This window comes from Xiphophorus maculatus, chromosome 14, assembly GCF_002775205.1.
Source record: "Xiphophorus maculatus strain JP 163 A chromosome 14, X_maculatus-5.0-male, whole genome shotgun sequence".
NCBI classification, from domain to species: Eukaryota; Metazoa; Chordata; class Actinopteri; order Cyprinodontiformes; family Poeciliidae; genus Xiphophorus; species Xiphophorus maculatus.
The window spans coordinates 12,682,320-12,698,630 of record NC_036456.1 but is presented as its reverse complement, the minus strand read 5'-3'; the positions used below and the strand labels follow the sequence as shown (position 1 = coordinate 12,698,630).

General features: G+C 40.1%; 2 protein-coding genes across 2 annotated transcripts in view; one reads left to right on the top strand and one right to left on the bottom strand.

The window, feature by feature from the left end:
• The first annotated feature begins 647 nt into the window (after positions 1-647).
• slc16a13 (solute carrier family 16 member 13) lies at positions 648-7,574 on the top strand. The gene is made up of 7 exons (XM_005804800.3): positions 648-776; positions 1,743-1,976; positions 2,616-2,759; positions 2,927-3,183; positions 3,889-4,420; positions 6,164-6,433; positions 6,833-7,574. The coding sequence occupies exons 2-6, from the start codon at positions 1,748-1,750 to the stop codon at positions 6,400-6,402; spliced, it is 1,401 nt and encodes a 466-aa protein (XP_005804857.1). The 5' UTR covers positions 648-776; positions 1,743-1,747; the 3' UTR covers positions 6,403-6,433; positions 6,833-7,574.
• acap1 (ArfGAP with coiled-coil, ankyrin repeat and PH domains 1) overlaps positions 7,413-16,311 on the bottom strand; it is a 27,720-nt gene continuing 18,821 nt past the window's right edge. The window contains exons 18-23 of the mRNA XM_005804774.3: positions 16,019-16,066; positions 15,732-15,910; positions 14,247-14,356; positions 11,413-11,523; positions 11,269-11,330; positions 7,413-8,105 (exon numbers count right to left, since the gene is read on the bottom strand). Of these exons, the coding sequence (XP_005804831.1) occupies positions 8,008-8,105; positions 11,269-11,330; positions 11,413-11,523; positions 14,247-14,356; positions 15,732-15,910; positions 16,019-16,066 (608 nt within the window). The 3' untranslated portion in view covers positions 7,413-8,007. The remainder of the gene's footprint in view (positions 8,106-11,268; positions 11,331-11,412; positions 11,524-14,246; positions 14,357-15,731; positions 15,911-16,018; positions 16,067-16,311) is intronic.

The following is a 16,311-nucleotide window of genomic DNA, read 5'->3' as shown; positions in this document are numbered from 1 at the left end:
GCCCTGTGCTGGACACCACACGATACGATCCAACCGGTTATACTTACGGTTTTTTATCGTCTCCTGTGTGGTTTCAGGTTTTGAAAGTTGGCCTACAATTTTAAAATCCTGCCGTGTGAACTCGAATACGTGCAAAGTGGTGATCATTTTTTGTGTCTTGATTTGACTTTTAGTTCCAGCTAACAGATCAGCTTTATTAAAAAACAAGTTAATTTATTGAGTAATTTATTTAATTTTCGTTATTTATTTATGTTTTTGCAAATGTTCGTTTTACTTATTGGCCATATACACTGTAAATCAACTGTTATACGATTCTTTCTGAATGTGATTAAAGCTTGATTGTAATTGAGGAGAGGCTATAGTTACTCAAGTCGGACTTCAAGACCTTGAGGTTGCTTCCCTCTAGTGTCAATCATGGAAACTAAACAAAAGAAAAACCAAACGGACCATTCGCTTTCTGGACAATCCAATTGCTGGATTAGAAGGTTTTTATAAGACAAAATCCAACATTTTAAACAACTACACATTTGTTTTTTACCATGTTTTATTCTGTTTAAAATGAACAGAAAATGTAGAACACTTGTATTTCTCACGGATTTAGTTAATCGGAACCACCGATGGATCCAGTGAGCTGCAGAGTTGACTGCGCAGACTCAGCTGCTGCAGCGGCTCCGGCTCACCTTAACAAACCCTGTTAATGTTTTCACTTTACTGCTCTGAACCGGGACACTGTGGACCATGAGGTGCCGTGGAGCTGACACACGCACACACACTGGGTGAGTAGTTGAGTCGAGTTACAGACATCTCGGATAAGTTTTTTTTTTTTTTTTTTTTTTTCAGCAGGCGGTTAGAGACCGGTGTCCTAACTGTCCACTCCGGCCGGGTCAAAGGAAATTAAGTTATTATTAGTTCCCCCCACTTTATAACAGTTATAACCTCGCTCTAAAAAATGTTTTGGACTCTTTCCACTAATAATTTTGTTTAATCTATTAAACTGTGTTAATTGTACACGCTCTAGGCTATATGTTTTGTTTTTATAACTAGTGGCAACAGCACAGCAGTAACGTGACCGTTACGTCACACGACGTAACGGCCGTGTGACGTTACGTCATTGTCCATTTACTAGAGCAGCGACGTTATAAGGTGCAATCAAACTATAAGTGTATGTTTACATTTAAATTTTAAATGTAGCAAAGAAGTCCCTCTAAAGAAATGTTAAGAGTTTTTGAGATGTGGTTTCCAGGTTAGGTTACAAATAGTTACAACATAGTTTAACTGCAGTAGATAAACATCTTGGCATCTTCATTTAGTAAATCCAGGAAAATGTAGGTTTCTGATGATGGCTTTATTTATTAGTTGTCATCTAATTTATTTATTTATTTTTTAACAGAGTTGTGTAATTAGACATTTTCGGGTGGAACTTTACTGATGACACTGTAATAGCTTATTGCTTGTGCACACCAGTTCACCATCAGTAATCAATAACCAACATGTGAGGAGCTTCTCCTAGTGCCCTCTGACCTACATCAGGTCAATGAAGGCCAACTTGTTAAGAAGCTTAGTCTCACATACTCCACACCACCAGTTTATTGCCCCATTGGAGGTTAATCATTACCACTTTGTCACTTCCTGCAAATATCTGTGACTTTTTCTGCACTTTTGCTTTTCCAGAGCCTGACAGGTCCACTTTTAACAGCCCTCTTTTATTTATTTTATATTTATATGTGCTCACGTGTTTATAGATAACATGGCCAACGGAAAGCTGAAATCACAGAGCCAGGGGGATGGAGCAGAAGGCCCGGACGGAGGCTGGGGCTGGGTGCTGGTCGTGGCGATGTTCGTCAGCACCAGCCTCGTGTTTGGACTGATGCGCAGTTTGGGGATCTTCTTTGTGGAGTTCGTCCAGTACTTTGAGGAGAGCGCTCAGGCCATCTCCTGGATCTCATCCATCGGCTTGGCAGCGCAGCAGTTCTTCAGTAAGTCTAATGTTGAACCCTACCTTCTTATCTTTAAATAATGAAATAATACTGTAATAATCTCTGTCAGAAGACACTCAATTTCCTTAAAATACTAAGAAAAACTCTAGAATATGTAGTGATTTTTTCTATTACACAGTACCTTACTACTTGCTCAATTAGTAATTTATTTATTGTGCAAAAAGTACAGTTCTAGGATAAATGTGTATCATAGAAATTTAAAATCAAGTTATGTTTCTTGAATTAATTGCTTGACAACAGCTGTGCAGTGATCAAGCCTGGGTGTGATAAACCACAGTTATGTTTTAGCTGAGGGGCAATCACTTTTTTACACTGGGCCACGTAGATTTGGATTTTACCGTCATTTAAAATCTGCATTTCATATTTACATGTGTTGTCTGTGACTAATATTTAAGTTGGTTTTATGTTTTTGAAATACTGAAAAACATGAAACATAAAATAAAATAAACCAAGAATTGGGCAAACGCTGTATATTACACTGATTTTAAGGAAGTATTGCACTGTGACTCTATCATGGCTTTTCTAAAATGACTCAATTCTTGATTTTCTCAAATCCAAGGAAAACATCCTGTGTTTGATTTGTTTAGTAAGGATTAATTTATGGTGTTTATTTTGCAGGCCCGCTGGGTGCAGCTCTATGTAACGCATATAATGCCAGGCTGGTTGTGATGACAGGAGGTTTTCTTTCCGGACTCGGACTCATCCTGGCCTCACAGGCCACCTGCCTGGTTCACCTCTACCTTTCTATGGGAGTACTCTCAGGTGTGTTTTGCGTTAGCTTTTCAAACTTCTGTACTGGTCAGTATTTTTTTGTTTTTCTTTGCTTATTTCTGCAGAATAAATGAATTAAACTGTTTAGATGTGCTTTTTTTTAGGGTTGGATGAAAAAAGTACAATTCTATTTCTTCATTTAGCCTTTTGTCCTCCAGGTTTGGGGTGGGGGCTGGTCTTCACCCCCATGGTGGCCACAGTCATGGCTAACTTCACCCGTAGACGAGCGCTGGCTGTGGGACTGGGTTTCTCTAGCATCGGCCTTTCTTCCTTTGCTTTTAACCCACTTTTCCTGCTGCTGGTGGAGACATATACCTGGCGCGGAGCCCTGCTCATCCTGGGGGGCCTCAGCCTCAACATCATGGCCTGCGGAGCCCTTATCCGACCAGAGTGTCTCTCTAAAGCCTCAACAAAGGTAGAAAATGTTGTCTTCCGGTTTTTATAACTATAAGGAATAAAACTTTGTTATTAAATAAAAGTATTACAGCAAGTTTTCCCTTTATGCTTCTAAGCACAAAGGGAACAGCTACTGTATATGTAGGATTGTGTTTAAAGTTTAAGTAGGGCTGGACGATATGGCTGAAAAACACTATCACGATATAAGGATTTCAGATCAGTCGATATTGATAATTATGGATTAGTTTCTTGTTTTAAATTTCTAAAATAAAGCCAAACTGGTGGCGTGAGCTTTCCTGTTTTATTCATAGTTTCCATTCAAAGTCTTTGGTTTTTATTTTTAAGCAGCTAGGTGGCATGTTGGTGAAACCTGAAACTGCTGCTTAAACAAGGTATTCAACAAGTTGTTGCTAGGTAACCAAAGAATGAGTGAGTTGTTGCTAGGTAACCAAAGAATGAGTGAGTTGTTGCTAGGCAACCAAAGAATGAGTGAGTTGTTGCTAGGTAACCAAAGAATGAGTGAGTTCATGTCAACAAACCAGCTTAGCTCGCCTTGACAGGTGGAGCGGGTAAAGTCTTTCTTCTGCCTACATGCCCCAGAATGCTGTGCGGTTCTGGGTCGCACATAGATTTATTGTCCAGCCCTAAGTTTAAGGTTTGCGTTAATTGAAGAATTGAGTAGAAATGGTGAATTTTGTCAGTGATTAGTTATTTGTCTCTGCAGGTGGACTCACAGAGCAGATCATCACAGCCTGACCTCCTGCAGAGAGTCTCCTCCTACCTGGAGGTGTCGCTGCTTTGTGAGAGGCCGTATCTCACCTACGCCTTAGGTGTAACTCTTTTAAACTTTGGCTACTTTGTGCCATATTTCCACCTGGTGGCCCACAGCCGCCAGGTGGGCTTCTCTGAGTACCGAGCGGCATTCATTATGTCAGCTGCAGGCATCACAGACATTTTTGGCCGAATTGCCTCAGGCTGGTTCTCGGACTTGGGGCGCTTTCGGGTGGTGCATCTGCTGACCTTGTGGTCATTTTTGGCGGGAGTGTTCATCATGCTGCTGCCCGTGAGCTCCTTGACGCGCTCCTACACTGTAATGATTGTGATCAGCCTTCTCTACGGTTTCTGCTCCGGCGCTTTGACCTCCATGGTGTTTGCTGTGGTGCCGATGATCATGGGCGTGGAGCGCATGATGGGAGGCCTTGGGCTCCTGCAGCTGATAGAGAGCTGTGCAGGACTGCTGGGTACTCCGCTGTCAGGTAAGAGTTCACCAATTCATCACAACAATTAACACCAACTGTCATCGCAAGCCACCGAGCAAGACAAACAGGTCCACAGACAGCTGAAGCATAAAGATCTCAGTCATTTCTGTCGGAAAGGAAACAGAGACAGTACAGGAAGTGTGTGGCTGTCAGTGTCAGTGATTCTGTCCAGAAAACAGACACATGTAAACACAGCAACAGGTCAGTCAATGTCTGACCATGAAGGAGACGCAGCTAAACCCAAATTAATGGCACCAGTAGCTCTGTGACTGGCTCTTAGCTGTGTCTCTAAGGGGACAGAGCTAAAACATCAGCTGAGTTTCTATTAACTGCAGAATTGCGCAAATTGAAATCATGAAAATAAACTCGCTTAATGGAAACCCGCCTATTTCGAAAAAACACATTTTCTATTGACTAAAAGTTTTGGTAACACTTCATTTGACAGGGTGTGCATAAGACCGTCGTAAAGGTGACATAACACCCGTCATGAAGATAAAGGAGTCTTCATGAATGCTTACGACTGTTGTCATAAAGTGTCAACACTTTTAAATAGTGACACTTTTAATGCAAAGTTGACAATTTTAATGGACTTTTAATGAAAGTTTTTATGCAACTTTGCATCAGAAGTGTCATTTTTTTTACCAAATGCAAAGTTGACACCCCCTAAATTAAAGTGTTACCAAAGTTTTGTGCGCTAGGATGATGCGGGTTTTTTTTTTTTTTGTTGCATCAAAACACTTTTTCCGCGTCACCCGATTCACATCATCAACAGCTGGCTGTTGAAACTAGCGAGAAAGACGAAGACGACGACAGGAAGTGGCAGGAGGATGATGGTTTGTTTTTGTTTTAAATGTGCAGCTGGCTCCACCAGAGCTCTCATCGCACTGGTATTTTTGATAAGATCACCTGTAGAGGTTCAATCAACCCATAAAGACAAGTTAGCCTGAAAGTAGCTACTACCGAAATTTCAAAGTTTGCTCTATTTGATTATGCTGAGTGTGCTTTAGCATTGTTCTTGCTTTGTAATTCAAAAGCATAAAATATTCTATGGATGAGTTAAAGGATTGAACTGTGACATTATAACCATCTGCCTTGCATTACCTAATTATCCTGTTTGTTAGATTTGATTTGAGTCGCAATGAATAACATTTAAAAAGAGGCACACAAGTAGTGAGAAAAAAACTATTTTGAGACATTTTTATTAACTTGAGATTAGGTTAATCTGAGATTTCTAACATTGTTTTAGAGAAACAATGGAGAGAATTTGAGGAGACGACTCTCAGTTTGGTTTCATAGAGGAAAACAGCAGCTCTGTAACTCCTTTCTGCTGTTAAGTAGATAATTTTAGATATTTTAATGAACTATTTCTTAATGAAAGCATCTTCTTGTGTAATCTGTTTTAATTACTCAGGATGAGACGGCACACTGTTCAAAGGTTCATGCTCAATTTGCTAACTCTTTCACTTTCACTTATAGTTGTGATAATATAAGTTATGGGCATGAATCCTAATACAAGTCAATATTAGTGAGGATATGTATATATATATATATATATATATATATATATATATATATATATATATATATATATATATATATATATAAGCATGTACTCTTAACTTTTGGAGAAAATTCTGAAATTTGAACTTTTGTTTTGAAATTCATTGAAGCATTACGTTGATTATCCACTCCACCCTGGGAAAGGAAAGCTCTAAACGACTCCATTTTTGGGTGCTGCAGGTTGGCTCAGAGACATGACAGGAAACTACACGGCCTCCTTTGTGGTCGCCGGCTCTTTTGTGCTCCTCGGTAGTTTGACCATGACCACGCTGCCTCACTATTTCTCCTGCGCGGAGCCTCCACCTCCTCAGAGACCCGTCCTCGTTGATAACAGCGAGACTTTGAATTTAGAGCTCGTACAGAAGGACGGCTGCTCGCCTGAATTCAACCATCAAACCGCGGAACAAAGAGAACGGTGATCTTATCGGGGAACGTCTTTGTTTGCAAAAGGTGAGCTGAGTGTTATTAATAAATACACCTGAGAGGATTAGACCCAAAGCTTGTGGATAAGGAAAAGAGGCCAGAGTTGGAGTGGAGAAAAAAACCCCCAATGCATTTCAGCGAATGTGCATCTTCATCTTACTTGACAAAGAAATTAAGAAGCAAGAAAACATTACTGTGAACAAGTATTGCTGGGGCAATAAGTGCTGAAACACATTTTGTTTCTGAGTCTATCAGCAGGAAATGTATAAAAGATGTCGGTAGCAACCCTTGAAATCCCCGTATGCAACGAAATCGACTGAAGTTAGCTCATAAATGGTTTATTGCAGAATCTCAGGTTTTAAATGTCTTTTTGTGAAGATTTTAAGTTGTTTCTTAATGCTTTTTTGTTGATTTTATACCAAACAGCACACATCAAACCTGGACCAGGCTGCAGTTTTCCACTTCGATGACTCCGTATTATTACTAAGTCATGCGAATGAACGTCTGTTCTGCTCACTGTTAGCGACTCAGTGTTGTCAGAAGTTTCTCCGCTGGAGCACAAGATTGTTTTCTCATCCGCTCTTCTCGATGACCCTCTCATTTTGTTTGCACGTGCTCTCTGAACCTCTGTAAACCATAAACCAAGAATGCCTTTGTAACACCAAATATGTTTGGCCTTGGGAACAGCTGGGTGAACATCTGGGTCACAATGAACTGCTGGTTACTGGCAGGGTTGCTGCGACCAAACAGGCTTTTGGATAATACTTAACGCTGGTTAAGGCAACTGTTTAAAGGTGAAAACTTTTTACTTAGCAGGAATATTTTTTAATAAACTCAAATTATGGTATTTTTATTTTTATATAAAGCATTCAAAGCTGCTGCAGACTCTCAGATTAATCACATTAAACAGGTAATCTGTGTGACTATTGGTTCTGTGTATATCCCAGCCTCATGCATTGTCGCCCTCTGGTGGACTTCCACGAGAAAAGCTCTCACACCGAAACGCACGGTCGCACTGTTTGTTTTATTCGGTCAAATACAAATTTGATGATGATGTCACACGATGTAGACAAAATACACATAAATATTGTCTTTTGTAAAGTTGAAATCTGCCAACTGCATAGATTTTATGGTATTTTATTGGAATAAAAATGCTCTTTTTGTAAAATTTCTGTTTCTTTGTAACAAACATTTAAAAAAGTCAGTATTAAAAGAAGAATAAAAAAACAGCCCATTTTAGAAAGGGGGGAAGCAAACTTAAGAGGAAAGAAATCAGATTTTCTGGTTTTAATTAGGATCTCTTGGCAGAGCGTCGCTCTGTGGGGGATAAAAACACCTCATGCTGGACTCATAAAGCTGCTCCAGTGTTTCCACTTGGACCCGATTGTTCTGCGCTGACGTGATCACACAAAGCGTTCCCTGTTGGGAACATCCAGGCCCCAACAGCTAAACTCAACATATGGACGGTAGCCAAAGAGAAATGTTTGCAAGCCTCAGAGCTCAATCTTTTCTACGTTTGTGTAAAAAAAAAAAAAAAGTGTGTGTGTTTGGGTTGAGGGCTGTGAAAGGAGGAACTGGACAGAAGGACGGGTGATGGCCGGTTACGGTTTAGGGTCTGCACTGCGGCGCCTGAGCTTCTCCGGGTTATTGGAGGCCATGTGTGAAAAGTCTCTGAAAATGTCCTGGTACGTTTCATCACCTGGAAGATATAAACAAAAAAACAACATGAGCCTTAAAGCTGGAAGCTTCACATTTCTTAAAGGTGCAGAAACTCCCAGCTCTTAGTGTACAATCCCCCACGAAAGTATTCACACCCCTGGATTGCTGTCACATTTTGCTACAACAAACCTCAAGGTATTTTATTAATGTGACAGAGAAACTGCAAGTAGTGCATAATTCTTACATAGAGAGGAAATGAAGCTGGAGTTTTGAAAGGCTTTTGCAAATAAATATCTAAGATTTATTTGCATTCAAGTATCTTTACTTTGACCCTCCAAAATATACGACAAGGTTATAAAAAATATTCAAAATTTAACCATCTTCCAGAGCTCTGTTCAATCCAAAATCAAACATGAAAAGGATAAGACAACAAAAATGAAGCAGTCCAGCTAAACTAACAGGCTGGGCGAGGGGGGCATTAAATCAGCGCTGCAGCCAAGAGGCCCACGGTAACGCTGTAGCAGCTGCAGACTCCCACAGACGACCTGCTGGCAGGACGACTATTAGCTGTGCTCTCCACTAATGTGACCTTAATGGGAGAGTGGCAAAAAGAAAACAAGGCGACACAGCAAAAGCGTAGAAGAAAAGTTCACCTTCTAGGACCCTAGACGTCCACAATGTTTCTATCGGGACCATTCATGTGTTGTAAAGGCCCAGTCAAAGCCCAGACATAAATCCAACTGAAAGTCCACGGCAAAACTTGAAACACGGTGTTCACGGTCTGTCTCTATCCAATCTGACAGGGCTGGAGTTTCTGTATTTCGCAAAGAATAGGAACAACAACGAGTTGGTCGCTACGCTGGTAGAGACACCAATATCAACTCATGCAACGTTTTCAGACCTTCGTCTGAAAACATAGCAGAAAACAATGTGTCCTTTTCCTTCCACTTCACAATTATGCACTACTTTTTGTTGGTCTATTAAAAAACATGCTTTGAATGTGTGTCTGTAATATGACAGAGTGTGGAAAAGTACGGGGTGTGACCATTTACTTTCTTGTTTAAATCCAGTTGTTTTTGCACAGAAAGCAAAAGAAAAAAAAAAAGTTGCATAAACTCGGTCGATATGCGTTTATTCCAAGAATCCGCCAGAGCATATTCAACGAGCAGAAGCCCTGAAGCACAACACATGCAACACAACAAACGGACACACACACACACCCACACACACACACGCACACACACACACACACACACACACACACACACACACACACACACACACACACACACACACACACACACACACACACACAGAATGGCATGCACATGCAATTTACCTCTCAGATTTCTGCAGGTGGCACACTGCGCAAGCAGTTGAGACCAGATGGACATCTCAGCGGGCAGAGGAGAGCACACAACAAAGACAGACAGTAAAAAAAGCAGAGCACTTCAAAAACTGACCAGCAGACAAACACGTTTCACATTTCTCCTCCTTGGTGAGCAAACACACCCCCACCCCACTACTTCCCACTGGAGACGGGAGCGAAGGCAGGCGGACCACACTGACCACAGCAGTCATGGAGGAACGGACCGTGGAGACAAAAAGCAACCAAACCGACCAGAGAGGCACGGAACCTGACTAACAGGAGCTAATAAATTAATAACATTGCAGCGTAAACCAAGCCACTATTCACAGAATAGCAGAAAAAACAAAATCGCACCCTGAATTTAGCTTAGATACCTGGGAGAACCGCCACGCTCATATTTACAGGCGATAAAAGTCGTTGTGAGAATGTCGAAATAGATCCAAACATATTGGAAAAGGTTTGTCGTATATCATACCACGGCTAAATGTTGAAAACACATTTAGCATTTTAGTTGTAGGCTTTGCTTCAAAGTGTCGATGTGCTTTTAGTGTGAATATGAACAGCACACACTCATGTAAAAAACACCAGGTTCGTGTGATGTGAAATAATTATGAGTCCTTTTCAAACTTTTCCTCCTTTGACATCATATCCTGTACAATCTAGATAACAGACCAGTCTGTTGGGTGGGAAAATGTAAGCAATAAAAAACCTGGTCGAAGCACCTTTTGATTCAGTTCTTTGGCTCTGTTGTCCCAAATCATGACGCTGCCACCACCGTGTTTAACAGTGGGGAGTATGGTTTCATTTTGGACTAGATGGTTTAACAAATGCAGGTTTTTAGTAGTTTTTACTCTTTTGTCATGGAATGACTGCAATTAATTTCCACAACAAAATGTGTTTTTTAGATTGTCTTTAGGTTTGAATCTATGTGGTGTTTTTTTTTCATTATTTACACAAATATTAACATCCCAGAAAACGTATCTGTCTTTTTTTTTTTTTTTAACAATGTTTTATGTTTTTCTTTATTTTAAAACCTACCAGAAGAAATAAAACTGCAGTTCTATAGAAATAACAACAAAATTCCTATCAGTTCCCAAAAAGTCACGTAACATTCGTGGCTCTAAATTAATTTTGAGTCGCTGTTCAAAACGACTCTATGCCTAGTAAAGGCTGGTTTAGACAAAATGCAGTACATCCTTTCTCCTCTTTCCTGACATATGGATAAATCAGGAGTTTGTCGATACTCTGCGCCAGAAAATAAATGTAAAATACTTTTTTACTGCAAGGTATGAGTTCAGCTAAAGGACGAAATGGGCAGATGTCCAGAAAAAAATGGCCGCTCCATTTAGTTAGAAGTGCTACACCTGATGGCAAGTGTGACCCCAAAACAAACAGGCTGCTGGGCTTCAACTTCGCTTCCATCTTGCATCGACTAGGTGATTATTTTTTAATTGTAATGTACAGAATATCCATCAAATCAAAGGTGGGAAGGTTTTGAATCATGCATTTCTGTTTCATATCACAAAAATCTGGCATTTTAATGGCAGAGTGAACACTTTTAATATTCACAATGTGATTCACAAGGATCTTCTTAGGATAGGATCCCTACATTTCCTTTCATCTCTACTGTTTGGTTTGAATTGAATATAAATATTTTTTTGCCACATTGTTCATGTTTTAAGGTCTGATTTCAGCTCTGCTAATCGTTCCACCCCTCCTAAAGCCCAGTCGCTTATTTGATTCATTTTGGCCTGGATTCTCTTCCGGGCGTGACCCCGCCCACCTCTCGCCCCACCCACCACCGCCCCGCATTCCTGCCCCGCTGGAAGCGGACCTGATTGGCCGAAGGCTCCGTCCATCTCCCGCATCTCTTTGTTCATCTTGGCGATCCTCAGCCTGAAAGGTAAGTAAGAGGGCGCAGTGAGAACGGCGTCTGTCTGCGCCGGATTGCGGAGTTTCTCTTCACACGAGCGCTTACAGAGTGACGATGTCTGCGTTTGCGTTGTCCACGGCGATGGTTATGGGGTCTTTGTCGTTCTTGTCTCGGGCGTTGTAGTCTGCTCCTCGTTTCAAGAACAGGCAAACCAACCTGGACAAACAAGGAAAGCAGATTACAGATGAATATTTGCATTTGTGCCTGACCCCACGGCTGTGGGTTTTTGTTGCCTTTGTGGCTCGGACAGATTTACGGTTTAAATCTGGCAGAAATCAAAACAGGATTTAAACATATTTTAGTTCCTCATATTGTTTCTGAATTTTTGTATAAACAGTCCTGCATCCTCTTCCTTCTAAGTAACCTGAGCTACATGAAAAGATAGGCAGGCGATTTGTGACAGAACTTCACATTTGTGTAATTGGGTTATTACTCAAGGTTTTGTCTGAATGTTCTTCATGTACGATCATAAAATGGTGCATTTCACACATCATGTGTTTTTTCTGTGCACAAATGGATGGCTAGATGGTACTTGAATCGAAGAGAAATAAAAAACTTCTTTAGAGTGATAAAAAAAATCAAGTTTGTCAAACTTATTAAACCTTAAACGAAATAAATATTAAAATCAATTCTTTAAAAAAAAGTGATTGAAATTGAGCATAATTATGCAGTGTGGAATAAAGTTTTTAAAAAAGAAACTTTACTTGAAAAAAATATTTATATATATATATACAAACAACTTTATTTCACTGTCATAATCGATACTACAAACAGTTCCTGACAAATAAATTTTTTTATTTCATGCTGAACTTTTTTAAGTTGATCAAAGTTTCTAGGAACTTTTAGTACTCAACGACACACAGAGGCCCGTTTCTACTTTTCAAAAGGGGAAAGACACCAGAACATACCGTCCAGGTAAGTCTCATGAAAGATGTATGTGGATCCTTATAAAGAAGGTATTGGCTGCAAAAATCTACGAAAAGAAAACTGCTACTCCAACTAAACTTCTTCGTATAAATACAGTGAGAACAATAATTACAACGATGCAACAAACAAAGCTGGGCAAGATCCCAAGTTTATCTTTCTATGATGAACAGTCAGAAGGATAAGAAGGAGGTGTAAAAATATTTTCCGTCACTGAAGCAAAGATTGACTCCACAACAATCATCAGTTTGTTTTCTGTCCTATAAATATGAAGCTGGACTTTGCTGAGCTACACTGGGACCTTCACTGGAACCAAGTGCATTGGTCAGACGAGTCTAAAGTGGAACTTTTTAGCATTAAACACTTCAGATGGGTTTGATTTGAAACAAAATGAGGAATATCATCTGCTGACTAAGCGTCCCACTGGCAAAAGGTGGTTTATGTGCAGCTGCAGCAGATGTGCCAATAGTTGAGACGTTGGTGACACATTTTCCTATCAGGCTAAATGTCATAACATGTTCTACTGTTTAGGATTATGCAAGAGGATGCTTGTTCCACATCTTTGACTAAAGTGTATAAGTGCGAGTGGTGGCGTACGTATGGAAATATGATTTTTGTAAAAGAAATTGCCTTCAGTTCACTGAAACAAATCGTTTCATTGTTTTTTTGAGCTGCTGGCGGAAAATGGAGGAAGTTGCACTTTATTTGTGTTTCCACAACAGGAACTACAACACACAGCAGTTTATAGAACTGCTTTAAAAAGATGGATTTTCAGAACAAACGTACGCGAAACACGAAAACAAAAACAATGCAAACACTGGTAAAAGTCAGAAAAAAAACAACTTCAGAAGTAGAAACCAAAACTTCAGAAGAAGACGCCGTCACTAAAACGCAGAGTTTATCGCGTTTTTATGCAACTGAGGAGTCAGATAAATGAACCTGCATCTGTTTTTTTTTGTTACAGTTTTTGCAAACAGTCAGACATGCCCTCTGTTGCAGTGTCCAAAAAAAAAAATCATTTCAGACTCATCTGTCCAATAAATGATATTCCAGAGGTTTCATGTTCTTCTTCAGGTTTCTTTCTTGCACACCTCCCAAAGAACTTCATCTTGTTCAGTCTCTGTCTGATGGTAAAGCCATCCACCATCATGTCTACTGCAGCAAGACTCTCCTGAAGGTCAAGTTAAGACAGTTTAGGGTTTTCTGCCAGAATCTTGCGGTTCTGGTGACTTTGCTTGGATTTCCAGACCTGGACGTGTCGGCATTTGTTTTTAATGTCCTCCACTTAGTTTGGTTTCTGCAGATTAGATTGACTTATTTCCATTCCTTGAGACTTCTATAGTTCCTTTATCAGGCTCATAAGCTACAAAAAATCTTCTCTGTAAAGGCTTTGGACAGATCTTCGTATCTCACCATGTGGTTGAATCTCACTTCAAGTAAGAAGCACAAGAAGCTAAAGATCGGAGGTTTAATGCTGCTTTAGAAAGCTGAGTAAATGTTGTAATGATTATGTATATCTGAAGTTTAAAACGTTATTTTCTTTGTTTTTAGTTGTTTTGATTTACTCCTTGAATGTTTCAGTATTAAATACCACATGCCCAAATATGTATATCTGAAGAAGTAGCTTAAGATAAAAAAATAAAAATAATAATACTCAGCATACTGGAGCTTTCTTTAACTCGTCCAAACTTCACCCGAGGAATTAAGATTAGTTCATTGCCAGATTAACTAATCTGGCAACCAGTAAACTAGTCGGGGTGAAAAGCAGGCTCTTAAAAAAAATAGATAGAGGTCCGACAAACTTCCTCTACCCATAAATCCTTCTACATAGTTTTAAAAAGTTTCTTCCTCCCAGCTTGAAGCTGAAAATAATAAATACAGCTGAAAGCATTTAAATAAACGGATCATGCAGTGAGACGGGTTGGCTGTTTGTGTGACGGCGGGGTCGGTCGTACCCTGTGTGGCCCAGGATGGTGGCGTGGTGCAGCGGCCCCCTCCCGTTGCTGTCCGCCTGGTTGACGTTGGCGCCATTCTGCAGCAGAAACTCACAGGCTGCCAGAGCGTTCTGGTCCAAACACAAGCAAAAAGTTAGAGAATGACTCAAAAAGTACCAAAGTCTGACAGGTGGCGTCTAAGAGTTGTAAAGGTCTGTAAAATCGGTACTTGTGCACAATTCTTTCCCCCGGTTCTTTATGTTTTTCTTCCAATGAGCCACATTTTAGTTGGTTTTTTTCGCAGGTTTTCTGGCTTCTCTGCTTTTTTAAAACTCATTTTGAGTCCAGCACAAGAGCTTTTTCAGAGAAATGTTTTGCGTTACTGGCAGTCTGTTACAACAACATAATTTGTTCTCATTTCCTGAGTGGAAACTGAAATATATTAAAGATAACAGAGTTTTAGATGTGATTCACAGAAGCACAATTGCTAAAACATTTTGTGAAGATGTGGGAAAAAATAAAATAAATCCATCTTTTGTCACAATGGCAGTACTGACTTTCTTTTTTTTTACTTGCCTTATCATATCATGTGCAAAATAAATATGGGTCATCATTTTCCACAGTTCCAGCTGCTATTGTAGATATGAGCAAGTTGAGGCAAGTTGCCATTTTCTTGGAGCAAATCCCAGACTTGTGCATATAAACACACAAATGGTGAGTCTGATTAAGTTATAAAGTGGGGATGTTTATATGTTGACACCCTTACAAGTCTGTTTAATGAGTTTATAACCACGTTTAACCTCAGGAAATCTCACTGAGAAGCTGTTTCTGCAAACAGTCGTGGAGTGTGTGTTTACATGTTGCTGCAGCAGAGTGGTGACTTGTAGCAGCCACCTGTAGATTTCTAGTGTTTTATCTGATCCACAACAAAAGAAAGAGCTTTACACAGATATTGTTTGGTGAAAAAAATGGGGCAACAGTTGCTCATTATTCTTAGTGGCATGTTCTCTTTATTTTCCAAATGGCTAAAAGTCGTTGACCACGCAGAGAAAGAGGAAGTTACAGGTGTCTAATTCACCTGAACAGACTTATTAACATGATACATTAATGCAAATAATTATAACAGTGATTATAACTATGTTAAAGTTGATTATCTTTTCTCCACCAAGTAAGCATACTCAAGTTAAATGTTGGATTTTTCTAAACTAAGTTAGTGCAACAAAAAAAGCTGACTTTTGTTTTGACCAGGGTTGCTAATGCTAGTTTTAGCTCCACAGCAGTAATTTCCATAGAGTTTTGCTTCTCTCGGGTTCAGTTTCAGGTCTTTCATGGATTTTTCTAAGTTTTTTTTTTTAAACACATTTTATGCTTTTTATTGTAATGTCAACTTTTACCAAAAATCTTTGAAGGAGCCCTGAGAACTGGATATCAAGACCGGTATAAACGATTACAACAAAGTGCCACCAGGACTGAAGACCTTTGGGTCAGTAAAAGTGCTGTCCTCACCACAGACACGGCCTGTATCAGAGGTGTGCTCGAATCCTCGCCCACGTTCACCCAGTTGACGTCGGCTCCGTGGGCCAGCGCGTCCGCCATGACGGGGAAGTTCTGCAGCGCAGCGGAGCGGTACAACAGCGCCCCGGGATGAAGGCCGCTGAGATCCTCTTCTTCGTCTTCCTCCCAATCTGAGGACAGCAGGAAGTCCATTTATATTCACTCATTTTATTAACGACGTTGGTAGCTTTCATTTAGGAGAACGGTTTCAAAAACTAATTTCATTTGTTTGATCCCACCTTTATGAGCGCTTGAGTTGTTCTTTAGGATGTCGCTGGGGCTTAGCCCTGAGGAGAGACAGACGGATGCAGTGAAACAGGTTTATCCCGCATGCTGCCACAACACACACACACATACACACACACACACACAAAACCCTGCAGGAAAATCCCTCAGGGAACACCTCTTCTGCTGAAAGAGCAAGTGCTGAGATTGGCTTTATTATTTATTTATTTAAAACTCATCAGATTGAAGAGAGGAGGTGCAGTGTCTTGCCAAAGTATTAACACCATCTGAACTTTTTCAGATTTGC